At 44.6% G+C, this 19734-nt stretch overlaps 1 protein-coding gene across 12 annotated transcripts in view; it reads left to right on the top strand.

Moving 5' to 3' along the window:
* fryl (furry homolog, like) overlaps positions 1–19734 on the top strand; it is a 66768-nt gene that overhangs the window by 33267 nt on the left and 13767 nt on the right. For 6 of the 12 annotated variants that reach the window (XM_070961580.1, XM_070961577.1, XM_070961573.1 and 3 more), the window contains 40 exons: positions 173–274; positions 2596–2640; positions 5034–5137; positions 5326–5434; positions 5546–5632; positions 5733–5904; positions 5996–6128; positions 6219–6326; positions 6434–6671; positions 6753–6929; positions 7038–7124; positions 7213–7481; positions 7840–8047; positions 8258–8382; positions 8485–8542; positions 8634–8725; positions 8854–9026; positions 9155–9315; positions 9416–9526; positions 10380–10534; positions 10646–10745; positions 10872–11040; positions 11484–11752; positions 11858–11998; positions 12107–12275; positions 12384–12468; positions 12901–13013; positions 13098–13248; positions 13332–13435; positions 14072–14254; positions 14498–14699; positions 15141–15262; positions 15375–15562; positions 15954–16048; positions 16162–16757; positions 17033–17301; positions 17388–17528; positions 18383–18583; positions 18697–18858; positions 19506–19616. In XM_070961580.1, coding sequence (XP_070817681.1) covers positions 173–274; positions 2596–2640; positions 5034–5137; positions 5326–5434; positions 5546–5632; positions 5733–5904; positions 5996–6128; positions 6219–6326; positions 6434–6671; positions 6753–6929; positions 7038–7124; positions 7213–7481; positions 7840–8047; positions 8258–8382; positions 8485–8542; positions 8634–8725; positions 8854–9026; positions 9155–9315; positions 9416–9526; positions 10380–10534; positions 10646–10745; positions 10872–11040; positions 11484–11752; positions 11858–11998; positions 12107–12275; positions 12384–12468; positions 12901–13013; positions 13098–13248; positions 13332–13435; positions 14072–14254; positions 14498–14699; positions 15141–15262; positions 15375–15562; positions 15954–16048; positions 16162–16757; positions 17033–17301; positions 17388–17528; positions 18383–18583; positions 18697–18858; positions 19506–19616 — 6285 coding nt within the window. The remainder of the gene's footprint in view (positions 1–172; positions 275–2595; positions 2641–5033; positions 5138–5325; positions 5435–5545; positions 5633–5732; positions 5905–5995; positions 6129–6218; positions 6327–6433; positions 6672–6752; positions 6930–7037; positions 7125–7212; positions 7482–7839; positions 8048–8257; positions 8383–8484; positions 8543–8633; positions 8726–8853; positions 9027–9154; positions 9316–9415; positions 9527–10379; positions 10535–10645; positions 10746–10871; positions 11041–11483; positions 11753–11857; positions 11999–12106; positions 12276–12383; positions 12469–12900; positions 13014–13097; positions 13249–13331; positions 13436–14071; positions 14255–14497; positions 14700–15140; positions 15263–15374; positions 15563–15953; positions 16049–16161; positions 16758–17032; positions 17302–17387; positions 17529–18382; positions 18584–18696; positions 18859–19505; positions 19617–19734) is intronic. The other 6 variants (XM_070961576.1, XM_070961572.1, XM_070961583.1 and 3 more) reach the window with 3 other exon arrangements.

The following is a 19734-nucleotide window of genomic DNA, read 5'->3' as shown; positions in this document are numbered from 1 at the left end:
CCAAAATTGTCCTCAGAACATTTTTTTCATATCTGGATCTAATATATTGAATTCTTTTTAATGGATCCATCCAGCATGTTTAGTGATGTTTCTGAGCTCCTGATGGCATACATGAGATTTTAAAGCAGTTGTGCTCTCTTTGATGTTGACACTGTTCTGTCTCCCTCCCCAGGCTCTGTATCCCCTGGTGACATGCTTGCTGTGTGTTAGTCAGAAGCAGTTCTTCCTCAACAACTGGCACATCTTCCTCCAGAACTGCCTCTCACACCTGAAGGTACATCCACCCTGAGCCTTTACGCCCATCCATCCATCCATCCACTTCAGAAAAGTGTGCTCTTGTGCTCTAAAGAGTAGCACAATGGCTGTATTCTTCAGATGAAAGTATTTTAAGGGCACGACACTTGGCTTGACAAGTCTGCTCAAACCTCAGAGGTCTTATGACTCCTGTTATGAAACCTGAAATGAAATTTTGGTGTGTTTGGTGCCAGTGTAACGTGACATTCGTCCCTTTAAATGCAAGCTCATAATCCTCTCTTTGTTTCATGATTGAACACAGAATGAAGGCATGAATATTTATTAGTTTTAAAGAATGAAGTATTGCTGTTATGATGCTCTGTAGTCCGTACAAACTGTGATGCCGTCTTGGTTGTGAAGGGTGTGCTCTGTGGTTCCTCTAAAGATCAAAATGTACCTTCCCCTCCATTATCAACAACCAGATCTGGACAGGAATAGCACTTGATTTGATAATAGCCTCTTTGTTTTTTTTAGAGCTACAGTTTATGCTCAAAATGGACAAAATACAAACATGAAATAAATGATTATTAGGTGTTTAACCACAGCTCATTTGACAGAGAATGAGCTGAACCCGTGTGCAGCATCTTTAAACTAAAATGTCCTGCATCTTAACCAATGCACTTTGCATAATACGTGTTCTCTCAAGTGCTGTTTTAACTCAGGTCTGTTAATGACTCCTTGTAAACCAATTACAAACAGATCAAACCTCCTTTCCTCCTGTCCCTGGCCATCATGGAGCAAATTCAACCCAGAAGCTCATTGACCAAATTACTGACCGACTGACTGACTCAATGATTGTCTTTTCTGTTCTGCACTGATCGCCCTCTGTGCAGATCGTGTGATCTTGTGGTGGATAGATTTCTGTTTGCGTCTTTGTGATGGTGATTTTCCGATGGTTTTCAATGGCCGTCTGTCTTCTCAGTGATCTCATTCCAGCATTCTCTTCCTCCATTGTAACTGTTTTAGATCTCCTTGATTTTGAAAATCAGACAGTCTCATGAGCGTCAATGCTGATCCTTTGATCGAGATAATTTTATGGGTTTGTGTGAAGGCTCGAGTGTAGTGATGATTTTAGTGATTTAGGGCTTCTTGTCCAACTGGTGATTTTAACCCTGTGGCTGCTCCTAAAAAATCAGAATAACTTTGATGCTTCTGAAAGTTAATAGCCTTTAATAAATGTGTTATTCAGCCAGATTTAGTGTTATGCCCTGCAGGGATGAACCAGCAACCCTCCACCATGCTGAACAAATAACAACCTTTGAATATCTGGTGTGTGCACGTGTTACACAAATGAAAGCAGGGTGGAGAGTTATCCTTTAGGAAGGTCGTTGACCACCTTTTCAGGGAAAAGGCAAGAAACAAAGCCAAGACAGCGTGTAGATCAAAGGCAGCATGTGTCATTTTAATATAATTTGATTTGAAAACAAAATTACAAGAGAAAAAGTTTGATACGTGACCCCATGTGACTCGATGTTGTTGTTAAAGCAGCATTATCATATGATTTGTTTACTTCTTGTCTCAAGCGTTTGTATCCAGTATGTTATGCATGTGTGTTCAGGTCCTTTTTTATTTATTTGACTTAAACATGAACTGCAGTGAGAATAGGGACAACTAGACTTTCTTCCTACTTTAAGAGATATTTCATATAATTTGTTGAGACCAAAGAAATGGACATTCTGCCATAATTGGACAGCCCCACTTTCAAGCATGGTCCCCACAGGGTTAAAAAACAACAGTTCTGGGTGTGCTTGACACTGATTTGAATGACGGATGACTTGCGTGTCGCTGCTTGTCGGCTTTGTAGGTGAAACAGGCAATTTTGTTTTGTTTGCTCTTTCTTATGATTTGCAATTCACCTCTTTAATTGTCCTTGCCCTCATCCTCCCTTGTATCCACCCCTCTGCTTATGTGTCCTTTCTCTGTCCCACTGATTTCCAGACCACAGCACACCTTATTTTGCTTCTCTTACGCACTTGAAAATTAAGATTTTGCTCACTTGGTGTTAAAGGATGTAATACCATATCAAATACAAATGGACTGTAGTTTAGTTTTGCTGGCATGCCACTAATAATTCCACTAATAAATCCACAAGTGGCACGTTAAAAAACAGTTCGTTGTGTTTGAATAGTGTCGATTTATGTACTGTCACACTGACAAGAGTAGAGATGCTTTGAACTGCTCTTGTCTTATTTGTTTAGGTTATGTTTTTGTTTTTGCCTTTAACTTGCATGTGTCCCTCCCCAAACCCTGCATTCTTTGTCTCCTGTCATTTGATCTTTTTCTCACACTGACTCGCTCCAGATGCCGTCTAACAACAGCATCCGAAAGCAGATTGAGACGCTGCAGGTGAGTTCTCTGGCGTCAGCGACCTGCCCCGTGCTCCCTTTCTAACGGCCCTGGTCCCGACCAGGACGTAGGGCGGTACACTTCTGCCTGATTGGCTAACAGGGTAGTGATGGTTCTCTGTAGTGACAGTGACACTGTCGTCTGAGGTTGGTGTTGAGCTGGTTTGTGTTTATGGGCGTTGGTGATGACGTTTGCCTGATGTGTAATTATATATTTAGATTTTTACTGTAGATTCATGCCTATCTAAAACAGAGAGGTGTTATATATTGGTCAAGTTACTGGTGTTGGGCAATATTTGCTTTGGAATATGTTCTCTGTCTCTATCTGTCTATCTGAGGAGTGATTGCAGAATTATCTCCATGATATCAGATGTCAAAAGTTTACTCCTACATAAACACACAGTTACAGATTTGATATCTGTTTTTCAGTCAGCAACACTGTAGGAAAACTAGACAGTGACTCCCACTGTGTTGCAGTGAAATGCAAAATTCTGTTACTTGCAGAAAATAAGCAATAGTCACTGTCAGTGCGATATTGATTTCAATGTTGTGCCATCCCTAGTGTTCATTAGCAAAAGGTCACAGACATGAAAAGTTAAATTCATTGAGATGTCGTGGAATTTGGCGTTTTTGCTGCCTGCTCTGGCAGTGCTACCTTTAGTTTTCCCGTTGGACTTGGTAATAAGCTGGCTGGCAGCAGCCACATTGTGCTCTCTATTTTCTTGTTGCACAATGCAGTACCTGCCACATCGGCTGTTGACATAAGGGCTGAGTGTTGTTTTTATTAAATCATTAATCGATGATGTGTGACGGACATCTGTAATGCGCACAGCACGGAGGTGAGATGTGGATTTTCTTTCAGCGGTCCAGGTTAACCAGCAAAAAGTAGCTCTGTTATGCAGTGGAGTCTCTTTATCTCCAACTGCACTCAACACATTTACGCCAAACTAACCAGGTTAAATAACTGCGTGAAAACACAAAGATCATGTCATCATGACTCTGTGTTCAGGACCAGATGTACGTCTTTGTCCTGGATGGACAAAATAAGCCAATCATTTTTATTTATGAGCATACGTTAAGAAAGGGAAAGACACGTTTTCAAAAATGTGAGTCAAGTCAGTGACAACTTATGACAATGTACAACTGAGTTCTTTAAAAAGAAATTCAATCAACTTATTCACCAAGTCAGTTACACATTATTAAATTTCACATCCCAGTGTTTGATTTAAAGAAAGGATGATGATGTCAAAGCACTGACTTTAAGCAGACCTAAGCAGACATTGGAGACATTGTTTGTGCTCAGTGATCTGCTGCTCTGTGCTGCTCTGATTTGTTGGGTTGTACACACAAAGATTAGACTTATGATTGCAGTACAAAAAAAGGACTGTCTCACAGTGGTTTGCAACCCAGCATAAGACTTCATCTTGAAATGTCAACTCACCAAAAATCACAAAAAGACACTTTCTCACTTTCATGTGATTTTATTTATCTGTGTTTGGGACATTTGCCTTGAATGTATCCGCCTCCTGCCATCTGCTTTTACTGTATAGCGTGCTTAAGCCAAACCATGGCGTGCCCTAGAAGCATTTCCACTGTGCCCTCCCAGTAAGGGTAATCTGTGCTAACGTTGGGGGGGCAGGGCTGGACAGTCATGGTCTCTGTTTTTAAGATGTGTCCTCACTGTGAATTACCAAAATGACTTTTTTATAAGCTCCTTGTTGATTTTTAAGTTTGTTCACATCAAAGTATGGTTAATCTTTAAAATAGAAGAATGCTAAAAAGGCCATGAAGCAGCAGTGAAGTGGTTGGTTAGAAAGGTGGAGGAGCCATAGACTCTTCTTGCCGGTTTGGGCCAACCACAAACCCTCCATCTTGCCAATAAGGTAAAGCTGACATATGGGAATCCATGCTCCATGCCCACATCACACCTCCTGATCATGGCTGCTCACAGTATGGGCCTGTGCATGTATCTCAACAGTATGGAAATTTGTCATAGCAGGAAACTTGGCTGGTCGGTCCAAAATAGCCATGAAATATCAACTGGATGTCCTCCATTCCAGGACTCAATGACTTCATGTTATTTAAATTCAGCATATAAGTGGTTGTAATGACTCGGTTATTTAGCTAAAGATATTTTCCTCTGGTTGAGACTGACTGTCTCTGTACTCAGCATTTTCTGCCTAAAGCTCATGAAATATCATCAGATCATCAGACCATGTGGACTTTAACTGTTCAGACAGTCCGTGACTCATTAGCTTCTACACACAGTTCCCTGGTTTTCTGTCTGATCTGACTTTCTCAAGAAAAGACCAACATGATGTCACAGGTCTCACAGGTGGGTAATGAAATTGCTGTAGTTAAATTGAGTGGCTCATATTCTTTTTACACCCACAGAACAAAGACCCCAAAATGTCCCGTGTGGCGCTGGAGTCACTCTACAGACTGCTCTGGGTTTACATTATCAGGATCAAGTGTGAGAGTAATACTGTCACACAGAGGTCAGTACCAGGGACAACTACAAGTTGACCCTCACGCACACACGCACACACGCACACACACACACACACACACACACACACACACACAATCAACCCCATTGCGATTGATGGCTATCAAGTAGAAGTCATCTAAACATTTGTTGTTCAGCACTACATAAGCTTTAAATATCTCCCTTTTTCCCTTCTAGTCGACTACTCAGCATCGTTTCAGCACTTTTCCCCAAAGGCTCCCGCAGTGTGGTGCCCAGGGACACGCCCCTCAACATCTTTGTCAAGATCATCCAGTTCATAGCTCAGGTAATCTTGGAGCATGAATTGACGTACTTGGATTTCACAGCTGAGCCGATCCTAAGGATGCGCCACGTCGTAGCTGTGTGTCACTGATCGCTGCTCTGCTGGTTGTTTTAGGAAAGACTGGACTTTGCTATGAAGGAGATAATCTATGACCTCCTGTGTGTGGGCAAGTCTCACAAAACCTTCGCCATTAATCCAGAGGTAAAGTCAAGAGAAGGCTTCACGTTCTGATATTGTTGGAGTGTTGTTCTCTGTCTTCCCTGTCATACCTCACCCTGTCTCTCGCTGCTCGCTCTGCCAGAGGATGAATATCGGTTTGCGAGCCTTCTTGGTGATTGCTGACAGCCTCCAGCAGAAAGACGGGGAGCCTCCGATGCCTACGACAGGGATCATCATGCCCTCTGGCAACACCCTGCGTGTCAAAAAGATCTTCCTCAACACCACCCTCACCGACGAAGAAGCCAAGGTCATAGGTAGGTTGGAGTTTTTACACTTGACTTCTGGAAAGATGGGGACATTTTAGTAACTGTGTTATAATATTCTGTTGAATTATTGTGTTTCCAGGCATGTCACTGTACTACCCACAAGTAAGAAAAGCCTTAGACAACATCCTGCGACACCTGGACAAGGAAGTGGGACGCTCCATGAGCATGACCAATGTACAGATGTCCAACAAGGAGCCCGAGGACATGATTACGTATGTAACCACAACCTGATTTCTGTCACTGTCCATGGCTCTGTGCTCTTCTGACCTGTAGCAGGTTCTCATAAGCTGTTTGTGCCACAGGGGAGAGAGGAAACCAAAGATTGATTTGTTCCGTACGTGTGTGGCCGCCATCCCAAGACTGATACCAGATGGCATGAGCAGACAAGACCTAATAGAGCTTCTAGCCAAGTAATTCACCTTCTTTTAACCCCTCTGTAGCCACATCACTATGCAGTCTGTAGCTGAGGTGTCCTTGCACATGTCTTTTCATTCCTTCCTGTTGGCTCCATCTCCAGACTGACCATCCATATGGATGAAGAGCTGCGTGGCCTTGCCTTCACCACCCTTCAGGCCCTCATGGTGGATTTCCCAGAGTGGCGGGAGGATGTTCTCTCAGGCTTCGTCTATTTCATCGTCCGTGAGGTCACTGATGTCCACCCCACGCTGCTGGACAACGCTGTCAAGATGCTACTGCAGCTCATCAGCCAGTGGAGGCAAGCCGTGCAGAGCAGCAATAAAAGCCACGACGTGCAGGTTGGTCAAAGGAGTTTCAGCTGTCTTTAAATGAATTGCAGTGAGAAGTTTGTGATTTTAATTCCAAGTTCTTTGAAACAGGGCTCAAGCAGCGGCCATTCTCTGTCCCTGGAGCGCACTCCTCCATCAGGTGTGCTGCATGTGGTGGAGGGCTTAGCACTGGTGGTGCTTTGTAGCTGCCGCCCTGCCACGCGCAGGCTGGCTGTTAACGTCCTCAAGGAGGTCCGAGCGCTGCACACTGCACTGGGCATGGGCAAGGTAATTACTCTAGGCCATGCATTTTGCTGTGAACAGTTAAAAGTGAGTCTGCAGACTTTTTTGTACTCTGTTTTCTGACATTTCTTCTATCCCCCTCAATCTTTTCAGGGAGATGAGGAATTGGCCATCGATGTAATGGATCGGTTGAGCGCATCAGTGTTGGAGAGCTTCATCCATCTCACAGGAGCGGACCAGGTAGAAATGCCTTTTCTTGTTTAAAGAATCCTAAAACTTGCGCCAATGCTCTGACGCTCAACTCGTCTCCCTCTGTTATTCTCTGTAGACAAACCTGCTGTACTGTCCCAGTGGGATTGATCTTCAGACGCTAGCCGAGTGGAGCTCCTCTCCCATCAGCCACCAGTTCGATGTGGTGAGCCCCTCGCACATCTGGGTGTTCGCCCATGTTACTCAGGGCCAGGACCCCTGGGTCATCAGCTTCTCCAGCTACCTGCGACAGGAGCACCTGCCCAAACATTGCCCCACTGCCCTCAACTATGCCTGGATGTTTGCCTACACCCGCCTGCAGCTACTGTCTCCACAAGTCGACATCAAGTATGTTTCCTCAAGCCTCTCTGTCGTTGTGCTGTGTGTGTTTGTACACTGATGTAATTCTCTGAGTGTTTCTGTCATTGTGGGTGTTTTTATGAGAGGCTGTTCTTGGAATGGCCAGGTAATGGTTTCTTCATGATGACACACATAATGTAAGAGAACAGTTGGCTGAACCATATAAAACTAGTTTACTGGGCTTGACACAAGATAAATAAATGACAGAGACTGATAAAGCATGCGAGGTTTTGACATTAGCAGGCAGAAGGCAGCTGCCTCATTCTCTGGGCCCACAGTTCAGTGTTGTTCTTCCTCTTTGATATCAAGTCATTGATCTTCGACCTTTCATGTCATCCACTTGCAGCAGCCCCATCAATGCCAAGAAAGTGAACAGTCTGAACAGCAGTGACTCCTACATCGGCCTTTGGAGGAACTACCTGATTCTCTGCTGCAGCTCCGCCTCCTCCTCCACCTCCATGTGTTCCTCATCCTCCACCTCTGGCTCCGTCCGCTGCTCCCCGCCTGAGACGCTGGCGTCCACGCCGGACAGCGGCTACAGTTACGATTCAAAGGTCGGGAGCACCTGCACAGACAACGCCTTTTGCACATACATTTACAAGGCCTTGAAAAAAACAAAAGTATATTGCTAATTTCAAGCCTTGAAAGGTTTGGAAACAGAAAGCAAGAAAAGACCCGCGTAAAATGCTAACAACTAACGATGAGTCGTCATAGGAGATTCTTTTTTTATAACATGACATTTGTCCTTCTGCATCTGTTAATAGATTGTTGGCACTCCGTCCCCCTCCTCCCTGTTCAAACACATTGTTCCAATGATGCGCTCTGAGAGCATGGACATCACAGAGTCTCTTGTGTTGGGGCTTGGCAGGACCAACCCCGTCGCCTTCAGGTACACAGCACTGGACATGATCCATATATAAACCTGACTGTACGTTTTGCATTTACTTTTGTTGTAGTTTTTTTACGTACCTGTGACTTTGCTGTCCTTCAGAGAGTTGATAGAGGAGCTAAACCCCATCATAAAAGAAGCTCTAGAAAGAAGACCCGAAGTAAGCGCCGTTCGTTGATAACTTTGAAACTTTTGTGTGTTTAACAAAAGACCATCCACCGAGTTACAATGCTACTCTGTTCACTGTGCAGAACATGAAGCGACGCAGGCGTCGTGACATCCTCAGGGTCCAGCTGGTCCGGATATTTGAGCTGCTGGCTGATGCTGGTGTCATCAGTCAGATGTATGTAATCAAAAAAAAAAAGGACACTGTGATTAAACAGTGAATCACCATGACACTATGAATTTGCCCTTTTATATAAGCTGTTTCTAGACATAATAATCTTTTGTTTGTTACTTCTCCTTGTGCAGAGCCAGTGGAGGGTTAGATGGAGAGAGCCACTCTCTGAACAGCACCCTGCTGGAGTATGTTGATCTGACCAGGCAGTTGCTTGAGGCTGAGAATGACAAGGACTCCGACACACTGAAGGACATTCGCTGTCACTTCAGTGCACTTGTAGCCAATATCATTCAGAATGTCCCAGGTATGTCTTTAAAATATCGTTCACCATTTCAGTCATTGATCTTTTTATTTTAGATTATTTGCACTGAATGTTATAGGAACAAAAATCGAAGTGTCTCACGTGTTAATTTCACGACTTGTTGTGTTCAGTACACCAGAGGAGGACAATCTTCCCCCAGCAGTCTCTGAGACACAGTCTGTTCATGCTGTTCAGTCACTGGGCTGGGCCCTTCAGCATCATGTTCACCCCACTGGACCGCTACAGTGACAGAAATATGCAGATCAACCGCCATCAGTACTGTGCACTAAAGGTACACATTGGCACTTATAAAGATAGAAATGTTGAAATCTGCTTCTGCATAGAACAAAACTCGGGCTTAGGGATAACTAACAGCTTTGTTAATGTTCCAGGCCATGTCTGCAGTGTTGTGTTGTGGACCTGTAGCTGACAATGTTGGCCTTTCCTCTGATGGCTACCTCTACAAGTGGCTGGACAACATCCTGGATTCTCAGGACAAGAAGGTTAGAGAAGTCTTTTCATGTCAGCCTCTTTGATTACCATTAAAATTGTCTGATAGTCCGGCCAGGGTACGTATGTGGATGAGTGCTGGATATGAGGTTGAGGTAGTGCTTTGCCAAAGCAAAGTCTTGAATGCTCAACTTGAATACTCTGAAGGCAGCATGTCCAGAGTTCAGAAAGAGCAAAGTACTCACTTTTCTTTCGGATATACTGGCTGACACACAAAGGCAACTCTTTCATGTTTTGACCCGTCGGTGTTATCAAAGCACATTAAACCAAGTCATAATAAGATCATAAATTAGATCCCATGCCAGGTAGTCTCAATGGATGAATGTAATGATGGCAGTCAACTCAGGCCAAGTACACAATAATAATGTCTCCAGTGATAAGCAACATATAAATCCTATAGGAGCAATTGTTTCGGTCTGACTGTACTATAAGACTTCCTGAAGTCAAAGTTATACAGCAGACTTCACATTCTGCTACGCTAGTGCTACACAGTGGTGTTCAGAAGTACTGCAATATGTCAGCGCCAAACTTTTTCATTCAGATAAAAACACAAAGAAGGTTGATTGTTTAGAGAGAGCAGCTCAAAATCACTTTTTAATCCACCGTAAAACATTGTATGTAGGTGCTTAATCACAAACTTTTCCCTACTCATTACGATTACCACCTTGTTTTGACTGATTCTGCAAACCAAATGTAGAAATACTGCACATGGGGATCCATACTTAGCTTCAACTTTACAGTACGTTTTTGTGCCAGTGCTACTCGTCAATGCATTAAATCGAGCAGGAAGTGTAGTGACTGTTAGTGAAGCCTTGGTTGTAACTGCTGCTCTGCTGTCTCCTCTAGGTTCACCAGCTGGGTTGTGAGGCTGTGATGCTGCTGCTGGAGCTGAATCCAGACCAGAGCAACCTCATGTTTTGGGCCGTGGACCGCTGCTACACAGGCTCACGTCGCGTGGCTGCAGGTTGCTTCAGGGCCATCGCCAATGTCTTTCACAACAGGTATCGCACATTCCCGGCGTCAGCTTGAACTGTTTTCTGTGCATTTGTTTTTCACTCTGGAGTCAGCGAATTGCTAATCAAACACTACTTATGCTTTATGTTTTCTCTTAGGGATTACCAATTTGACACTGTGGTGCTGCTGAACCTGATTCTGTTCAAGGCGGCTGATTCTTCCAGGGACATATATGAGGTGGCCATGCAGCTGTTACAGGTCTGAATTTCTGTTTTCTTTTCATCAACAACTTCTCTTTTGCACATCTAGACATAACGCTGCCCTACAAAGCTTTTATTGTTCATTAAATGCCGTGTGTGGTATTTGTCTGTGTGAAACGAATAGATCCTGGAACCAAAGCTCTTCCGTTACGCCCATAAATTGGAGATCCTGCGAACAGATGGTATCTTGACGCCTCCCTCACCGCTGCCACACCTCTACTCCGTGTCTTACTACCAGCTGTCTGAGGAGCTCGCAAGGACTTACCCAGAGCTCACGCTGCCCATCTTCTCAGGTTTGCTACAATTCAATTTGTTAACAGCTGCTTTGGGTTAACGGGGTGCTGTAACGTGTGAAATGATTCCATTAACTCAAAGTCATATTTGTGTGTGACAGCAGGGATCTGCCCTGGCCAGAGTAGCACATATAAGCCTAGCTGTCCACGATCAGATACATTTCCAGCCTTATAACAGCCTTTTTGTTACCAAATATTGTCATATACCTGCAGAATATTCAGATGCAAAGTGTAGGAATTGAATGAATTTTTGACAAAATGTGGAGAGCAGTGTCGATATCAAATATTTATAATTCTGTGCTCTTTTGAAAAATGTGTCACTTTGTGTTTTGGATGTTTGGTTTATGTTGGTGGTTCATGAAGTCAGTCAATTTCATAAACAACCACTTACAATGCATAGAAATTGTACATACTGCCTTATGTCTTGCGTGTCTTCACTCCAGAGGTGAGCCAGCGCATCCAGACAGCGCACCCTGGTGGTCGTCAGGTCATGTTGCACTACCTCCTGCCTTGGATGAACAACGTGGAGCTGGTTGATTTCAAACCAGCTGCGCGACGACCGGAGGACTGCGGCAGTGGTGAGGACGATGAGGACGTACATGAGCGGGAGATCATGATGGTCAACAGCCGGCGTTGGCTCCATGGAGAGGGCTGGGGCTCGCCGCGAGCGACAGCCATGGTGCTAAACAATCTCATGTTCATGACTGCTAAGGTGAGACAGCTGAAGGACCGTCTGCCCTCTGTCATATTTGGATTTACATGGATTTGAAAATAATGATTTGAGATGACTGATCATGAAATGATTTTGTTTTTACAGTATGGGGATGAGTTTGCTTGGTCAGAGATAGAGAATGTATGGACCACATTAGCAGACAGCTGGCCAAAGAACCTCAAAATCATTCTGCACTTCCTCATCAGTATGTCGGGAGTCAACAGTGACCCCAGCCTCTTGCCCTACGTAAGTCACAGGGTGCTTAGTTCATGTGCCGCACTTGTCGTGTCCCCATGTTTAAGTGTCCACCACTTACTCCTTGTTTGTCTGACTGTGTTACATGTGTGTCCTCAGGTGAAACGGGTCGTGGTTTACTTGGGCAGAGATAAGACTATGCAGCTGCTGGAGGAGTTGATGTGTGAGCTTGAGTTGACTGATCCTGTTAGCTCAGCGGTCACTCACATGGACAACCCCCCCTATTACCGCATCACCTCCAGTTACAAGATCCCCTCAGTCACCTCAGGTTAATCAGTAGTATGCATGCACTAGTTCACAGCTTAGGTCATGGTTCCAATACTAAATCAAGAGTTTTGAATGCCAGATGGTGAATGTTTCATGTCTGCTCCTACAGGAACAACCTCCAGCAGCAATACCATGGTGCCAGGAAACGATGGTCATCATGACAGCAAGATCAAAGACTCTAACATGGAGGACAGGTACAAGCTGAACTACAGCACTGGCCTTTGTGTCAAACAGAGAATGTGATGAGAAGAGCAGGATGTGTGTACCTGAATGTTATACAGTATATGAAGCAGCACCAACGCATTCAATTTGAAAAGTTAAAGTACTCTTGCTTATTGGCTTTGTCATAAAAATCTGAAATTCTAAAACTCGAGTCTCCTGTTTGTATGTGTGATGTAACTCCTCTTATGGAAAAGGTTAGAATAAGAACAGCCACTAAATTATGTTTGAATTCATTCAGATGAATCACTCTCTAGTTTATTTTAGAAACGGTTTAGAGACTTTGACATCTGTGAGGTGAAATACTTTTAATTGGAAAATTCTGCTGATAGATTCAAGTTGTTGGCTGTGGGGAAAAAATGAAATGCTGGTGCTATCCTTTTAAATTAAGTCTGTCTGTTCTGCAGTTACACCCACCTGGATATCTACAGTGGTCTGAACAGTAACCTGAACCGCCAGCACCACCGTCTGGAGTCCCGGTACAGCAGCAGCTCTGGAGGCTCCTATGAAGAGGAGAAGAGTAAGAACGCTTTGCACCACTAAATTAAACATGACGCAGAATTCTTTCCCACCAACATTTCTGGTAATCTGCTCCCTTTTCCAGGTGACTCCATGCCGCTTTATGCTAACTGGCGTTTGAAAGTGATGGATAACAACCAGCCAGAACCTCTTCCCTTCCCTCCGACTGGAGGCTGTTGGTCTCCTCTTGTGGACTACCTGCCGGAGACAAATGCCCCTGCTGTACCTCTCCACAGGTGCACCATACACCCCCTCACTCTCCCTCTGTGTCATTTTATTGTGTTTTTCCCCAAGTCAACCCGTATTTTCTGCTTTTCAGATGTAACATTGCAGTCATCCTACTAACGGACCTCATTGTGGACCATGGGGTCAAAGTGGAGTGGAGTGCCTACCTGCACCTCTTGCTGCATGCAATTTTTATAGGTAAGTTCCTTCTTAATTGTTAATATATTTGATGGCTGTTTCTGCAAGAGCAGATTGTGTTCTCTCTCAGTTTGTGCACCTGAGTAACCCGATACCTTGTACCAAATAAGCAAATTCAAAAGTATTCAAATAGGAGAGGAGTGAGTTTAACAGGATGTTCCTATATGACGTCACATCACTTCTGTTGTGCAGATGGAGGGCAGGAAGTGATTTTCTCCATAGGAAGCACTATAACAGTTGCTCAAATCAATCGATCCATCAAAGAAACCATGATGAGCTTTTACTGAGAAGCAAAAGTTTTTGTTCTTTAGGGTGAAAAAATGCAAGAAATTGACTGAAAAATGCTGGAAAAATGGCTTGTTAACCATCTGCAGACTGGAGGAGCCAAGTCGGATAAATAGTGTAACATTAGCTGTTGTTTTAAATCTATGCTGATAGACAACAGATGTTTTGATTTTGTGTTTATACCTTTCTCTCATAATTTCATGTAAACTAGCACAGTAAGAGCTTTCCTCCATCTCATCCATTGTGGTTTTCACTTCCTGCCCTCCATCTGAATTTAACGTCATGTTCCTGACCTCTACTCGCTTAAGTCACAGGATCCCATATCTCTCCCTCTTCCATGTCTTCTTCCAGGGTTTGATCACCAGCACCCAGAAGTCTACGAGCACTGCAAACGTCTGCTGCTTCACCTGCTTGTCGTCCAGGGAGCGAATAGCAACGTTCAATCTGTGGCTATGGTGCTTTTACGCAACAGAGACTACAACGAGCCCAGGGTCCTGACGGTGAAGCCAGTAGCTCCAGAGTTCAACCTCACAGGTCAGTTCTGCCGTGGAGCTCAGTATCATAAGAGAAAAGGACAATAAGGAGTAAGAAAACTACTGTTGAAATGAAGGCAAAGTAACAGAGAAATGCTGCACACACTCACTGGTTATATTGCCACAACAGATCACTGGGTGGCAGCAGTGATCAAAATATTATGGTGGAGTGTTTGTTGAGGTCCCTGCAACGCTCGCCATGCACCTCCAGTGTTTACAACATGCATGTGAATTGTTCCCACAGGAGTGCAGGAGTTTTTGCCAGATTGTCAGCCATCACCTATGACAGACTCGGGCCTCAGCTCGAGCTCCACGTCATCCAGTATAAGCCTTGGGGCCGGGGGGACCGCTCTGTCCCACCTCTCCCCCACACTCCTCAGTGAGGTAGACGTCACTGCTGAACAGGACGAGAAGGTCAAAGCTCTCATTGAGTTCATTACCTCAAGGTGAGAAGACCTGGTTCCATTAGAATAAGTGTTTCCCAGAACAATACTTTTATCGCAGCCACTACTTGTACTACTACTACTACTACTACTACTACTACTACTACTACTACTACTACTACTACTACTACTACTTGAGGCTAAATAACTTGGCCTGATGTATAATCTCTCATTTAGTTTGCATCACTTGTATCATATAGATGTTACCATGTTACTCACTCTGCTCAATCATTTGCTTTCATGCCTCCTGCAGTGTCTGAATGGACTGGGTATTTTTACAGTGCATGGGTTTGATTTTGAAGTTGGTTTCATATTGACTCATCTTGCCTTGTGTGATAATATTCAATTCAGTAATATCGATAATAGCAATGTTCTGAAGTGTGGTTTAATTTCATAGCTTCAACAAATCACGTTGCCTGATGTGTGTTTTCACTTTCCTTGTAGAAAGCGAGGTCCGCTCTGGAACCATGAGGACGTGTCGCCCAAGAACCCCAACATTAAGAGCGCCGACCAGCTGAGTGTTTTTGTCAGACACGTGGTGACTGTCTTCAAGCATTCCCAGTCAGGTCTGGACGGTTATAACTGCTTGTCGCCTCATTTGACCGATGTCGGCTTGGGATACTGGTATTATCTGGACAGCTTTATCATATCTACCTGTATGTGTGTACATCCCCGCAGGTTTCCAGCTTGAGTCGCTGTTGAGCGACGTAGCCCTACAGACGGCTCTGTCTTGCTCCTCTCGCCACTACGCCGGACGCTCGTTCCAAATTTTCAGGGCACTCAAGCAGCCTCTGACTCCGGCCTTACTGTCTGACATTCTCTCTCGGCTGGTGGAGACCGTAGGAGACCCTGGAGAGGAGGCTCAGGTCAGAACGTAAAGCAGCTGTATGGTCCTGCCCTGCACCAGTGTGTGCTCGTAACATTCACTTCATCCCTACAGTACTGCTCAACTTGTTGAAGAATGAGTCACGATTGCATTTTGAGCACAGTTGCTCAAACTTTCTGATATAAATAGATACACTTGTTGGTGGTTGCTGCAGTCTCAAACTGCGACAGCCATTGTAAAGGTGGAATGGATGGTGGAGAAAGCTGTATAAGACCGAAAATAAGAGAGTCAGGTTTATTGGCCAAGTGTGCGTACACATACAAGGAATTATAGACATAGAATGGTAAAATATTTATTTGTGTTTGAACTCACTGCTGTGTAGAGTCATTGGTTTCTTTCTGACACTGACCTCTGGTGTTTTTTCTCCTTAGGGCTTTGTCATTGAGCTGCTCCTGACACTGGAGTCGGGCATCGACACGCTAGCAGACACGGTCAAAAACTATGACCTCCTCACTGCCTTAGCACAGTAAGTCCTCCTTCATTTCACGTCGTTTGACTCCTTCTTACTTGCAATCATATACTGCCTGACACGCCTGTTAGATGAGTCATTTACAGAAAGATTTGTCGTTTTATCTGCAGAACCTCTTCCCGTGATCACTTCTTGGGGCCCAAGTTTGCTGCCAACAGGAAAAGCACAGGCCAGCTGAACCTGAACAGCGGCGGTCTGTTCCATCATGTCCACACTCGCAGCAACTCGCTTCGTGCCAGCCTGATGGGCGAACGCAAAGCCGACAGACGTAGGAGCAACACCCTCGACGTCGCCGACCGGCTCGGCGGCAGCCACGGAAACCTGGCGCGCACGCGGAGCTTATCGTCGCTAGGTGGGGGAGGGGGCCCAGGAGGGGAAGCCATCCCCCCCGTGGACCCGGCGAATCTGATGGCCACCGTGTTCTGGATCGCCGCCTCGCTGCTGGAGTCGGACTACGAGTTCGAGTACCTGCTGGCCCTGCGGCTGCTGAACAAACTGCTGGGCCAGCTGCCTCTGGACCGAGCGGACAGCAGAGAGCGTCTGGAGAAGGTCCAGGCCAAGCTGAAGTGGTACAGCTTCCCTGGCCTGCTGCAGCTCTTCCTGAAGGGCTTCACCTCTGCTTCTACTCAGGAGCTCACCATCCACCTGCTCAGCAAGCTCATCAGTGTGTCCAGACACACACTGATAGACCCTTCTCAAGTGGCAGGTCAGTGTGTGGGACTGCTGTTTTTGATCATTTTTTAATAGATTTGTTTCCATCATTTGAAATGTGCTTTCTTGTGCCAACAATAGTTTGTTTACTCTAAAAGCTGAAATCCGTGCAGCTGCACAAAAGTTTTTCTTGTTTTCCTCATTGCATTCAGTGCTCAGTTCAATGCTCACACCTCTGTCGACAGTTGTATTAACATCAGTCCTTTTCTTTAAACTCCTTTGCTAATTCTGTGACTTTGTCTTCACTGTCTTCCTGACACACGTCTGCAGGCTTTCCTTTGAATGTCCTGTGCCTCCTACCACATCTCATCCAGCACTTCGACAGCCCCACTTCTTTCTGCAAGGAGACAGCTGATAAGATAGCCAAGGTGTGCACGGACGAGAAGTCGGCCACGCTCTCCAACCTGGCCCACATGATGAGCCTGTACAGCACGCACAGCTATTCCCGCGACTGCACCAACTGGATCAACGTGGTCTGTCGCTACCTCCACGATGCCTTCGCTGAGATAACCTTGAACCTGGTGACTTACCTGGCTGAGGTACGCAGGCCGACGCTCAGACGTGCTGCTGTTAGTCAGCTGTGGTGAGATCAAACCAGTAATGTGTGCATCTCTTTTTCTCTCAGCTGCTGGAGAAAGGCCTTCCCAGCATGCAGCAGTCCTTGTTGCAGATCATCTACAGTCTGCTGAGTCATATCGACCTATCAGCAGCCCCCGTCAAACAGTTCAACCTGGAGATCATGAAGATCATTGGCAAATATGTTCAGGTGAGCCTTCATTGCTTGTCCTCTTTGGTTTTGATCAAATCGCAATCAGTGCCGTGCAAGTTCCTCCTTAAATGTTACCAGTTATGCTATAAAATATTTACTCAGTGACTTAAAAGGTAAACTTGTTTTCCTATTATGTGCAGATGAATTTCATATTATTTGGTTACAGAACTCATTACATTATTGTTTGCAGGTAGCAGTCGAATCAAAGCCTCAGACTGCAGCGGTGGCTGAGAACTGTACCTACATTTGTCATATGTTTAATACAAACAAATAATTTTGTTTTTACTGTCATAGCCTACTTTAACAGACAGCCTGGTGTCTGTGAATACTGGGATGATCTGTTCTATAAGAGTAATTGCACAATTTAGAATAAGAAAGAATGACATATCTTACAGGGTCATTGTTCAGAGGCCTTTTTGAAGCAGCTCTTTATGGAAGGCTTTTACTCGTCCTGACCCAGGGCACTACTTTATATACTTTGCACTCAAAACTGCATGTGACAGCTGTTACAACATTATGGCCTTGGGCTGATTCTGTACTGGCTTGCTACCAGCGTCGCCTTTTGTGAAAGGCATTGTGTTTGTACGTGTGCGGTATACTCCTGCATATGCACTGCTATACGCTGCGAGTTGCACATGTGTGGCATCCTTTTAAGGACATTAACACAGGCCTTACATTCTAGACCGTGATATAAAATACAAATGGCTTCAGAGTCTATAGCTGCTGTGGGTAGGGGATGGTTTGGCCTTCTGAGGGAAAATATGCCCGTTCACATTCATGCGTTCTCGTGAAACACCCACACAGCCTGACATTTCACAATGGAGTCATTATATTTCTGTGTTTTGTTACAGAGCCCACATTGGAAGGAGGCCCAAAACATTCTGAAGTTGGTGGTGTCTCGCTCAGCCAGCCTTGTCGTTCCAGACGATGTGCAGCGATCTTATAGCACCGAGTCATGCGGCTCTCCAGAAATTGCCTTTACACGCATCTTCAACAACTCCTCCAAGGAGCTGCCTGGCAAAACTCTGGATTTCCACTTTGACATCTCAGAGGTCGGTGTCCTCCACCTCCAGTTTTTCCTCGTTACACTTGCTTCGTTGCTTTCACTCTCATGTGATCTGTTCATATGTATCATATTGAATTGCTGCATTATTTGACTCCGTAGACACCAATCATAGGGCATAAATATGGAGACCAGCGTACAGCAGCAGGGCGGAATGGAAAACCACAGGTGATAGCTGTAACTAGGAGTACCTCCTCCACATCGTCCGGTTCCAACTCCAATGGTCTGGTGCCAGTTAGCTGGAAGAGGCCTCAACTCTCTCAGGTACCTACTGAAGCAGACACAACAAAACATTATGTACTTATCCTAAGCAGGCAGCAGTAACTGGGTTTCCATCCAAATGTGGCACAAATCTTAATCAAAATTTCAGAATTTTCAGCCTTTATGCCACTGCAGAAGAAGATGGCCAAAAGAGCCATCCAGCTTTGGTCGACATTTGTTTCTTGACCCGATCTGATTTGTGTCCAAAATATCTAATACAGCCTGCTAAACTGATTGTTTACAGGAACTTGACAGGTCTCAACCAGATACACATTAGGTTTTCTTCTCAGCAGAATATCTGGAGCTTCTTGTTTCGAACCCACCAAATTTATTATATATCCCTTGTCTAAACACGCTATCATGCTAACTGTTTGCTGCTTCCATTTAGAATATAATGAAGCGCTCATGGTTCTTGGTAATTTGCAGTTGTTTGAGAAGTAAACGACACTTTTACACATTATATTTTCCAGCATGCAAACAAAAGCTGTGAATGCACCAAACATTAAGTGATGTTTAATAATGTCTTTGTTTCACTCTCTCGCTCCTTGTTGCTGATGGATCCGGTGTCAGAAAGCACAGAGTGTGTCGTATGTTGAACAGATAGTAAAAGACTCAAGTTCTCTCATAATGTTTACTTGTTCTTGTTACAGAGAAGAACCAGAGAGAGGCTGATGAATGTCCTGTCTTTATGTGGCCCAGAGTCTGGCATTCCAAAAAATCCATCTGTAAGACTCCTCTCCTACTCTAAAGCCTCAGACAAGGTCTCTGTAAAATCACTTAAGAACACTGCTGTTGTCCCTGTGTTGTCTTTTTGTCGTTGTTGATTTTATTTATTTTTTAACAGTTTTTTTTATAGACATACAACAATTATGTTTTACA

Source organism: Chaetodon trifascialis, chromosome 4 (genome assembly GCF_039877785.1).
Source record: "Chaetodon trifascialis isolate fChaTrf1 chromosome 4, fChaTrf1.hap1, whole genome shotgun sequence".
Lineage (NCBI taxonomy): Eukaryota > Metazoa > Chordata > Actinopteri > Chaetodontiformes > Chaetodontidae > Chaetodon > Chaetodon trifascialis.
The sequence above is the reverse complement of the archived record's forward strand: the minus strand, read 5'-3'. Positions and strand labels throughout refer to the sequence as shown.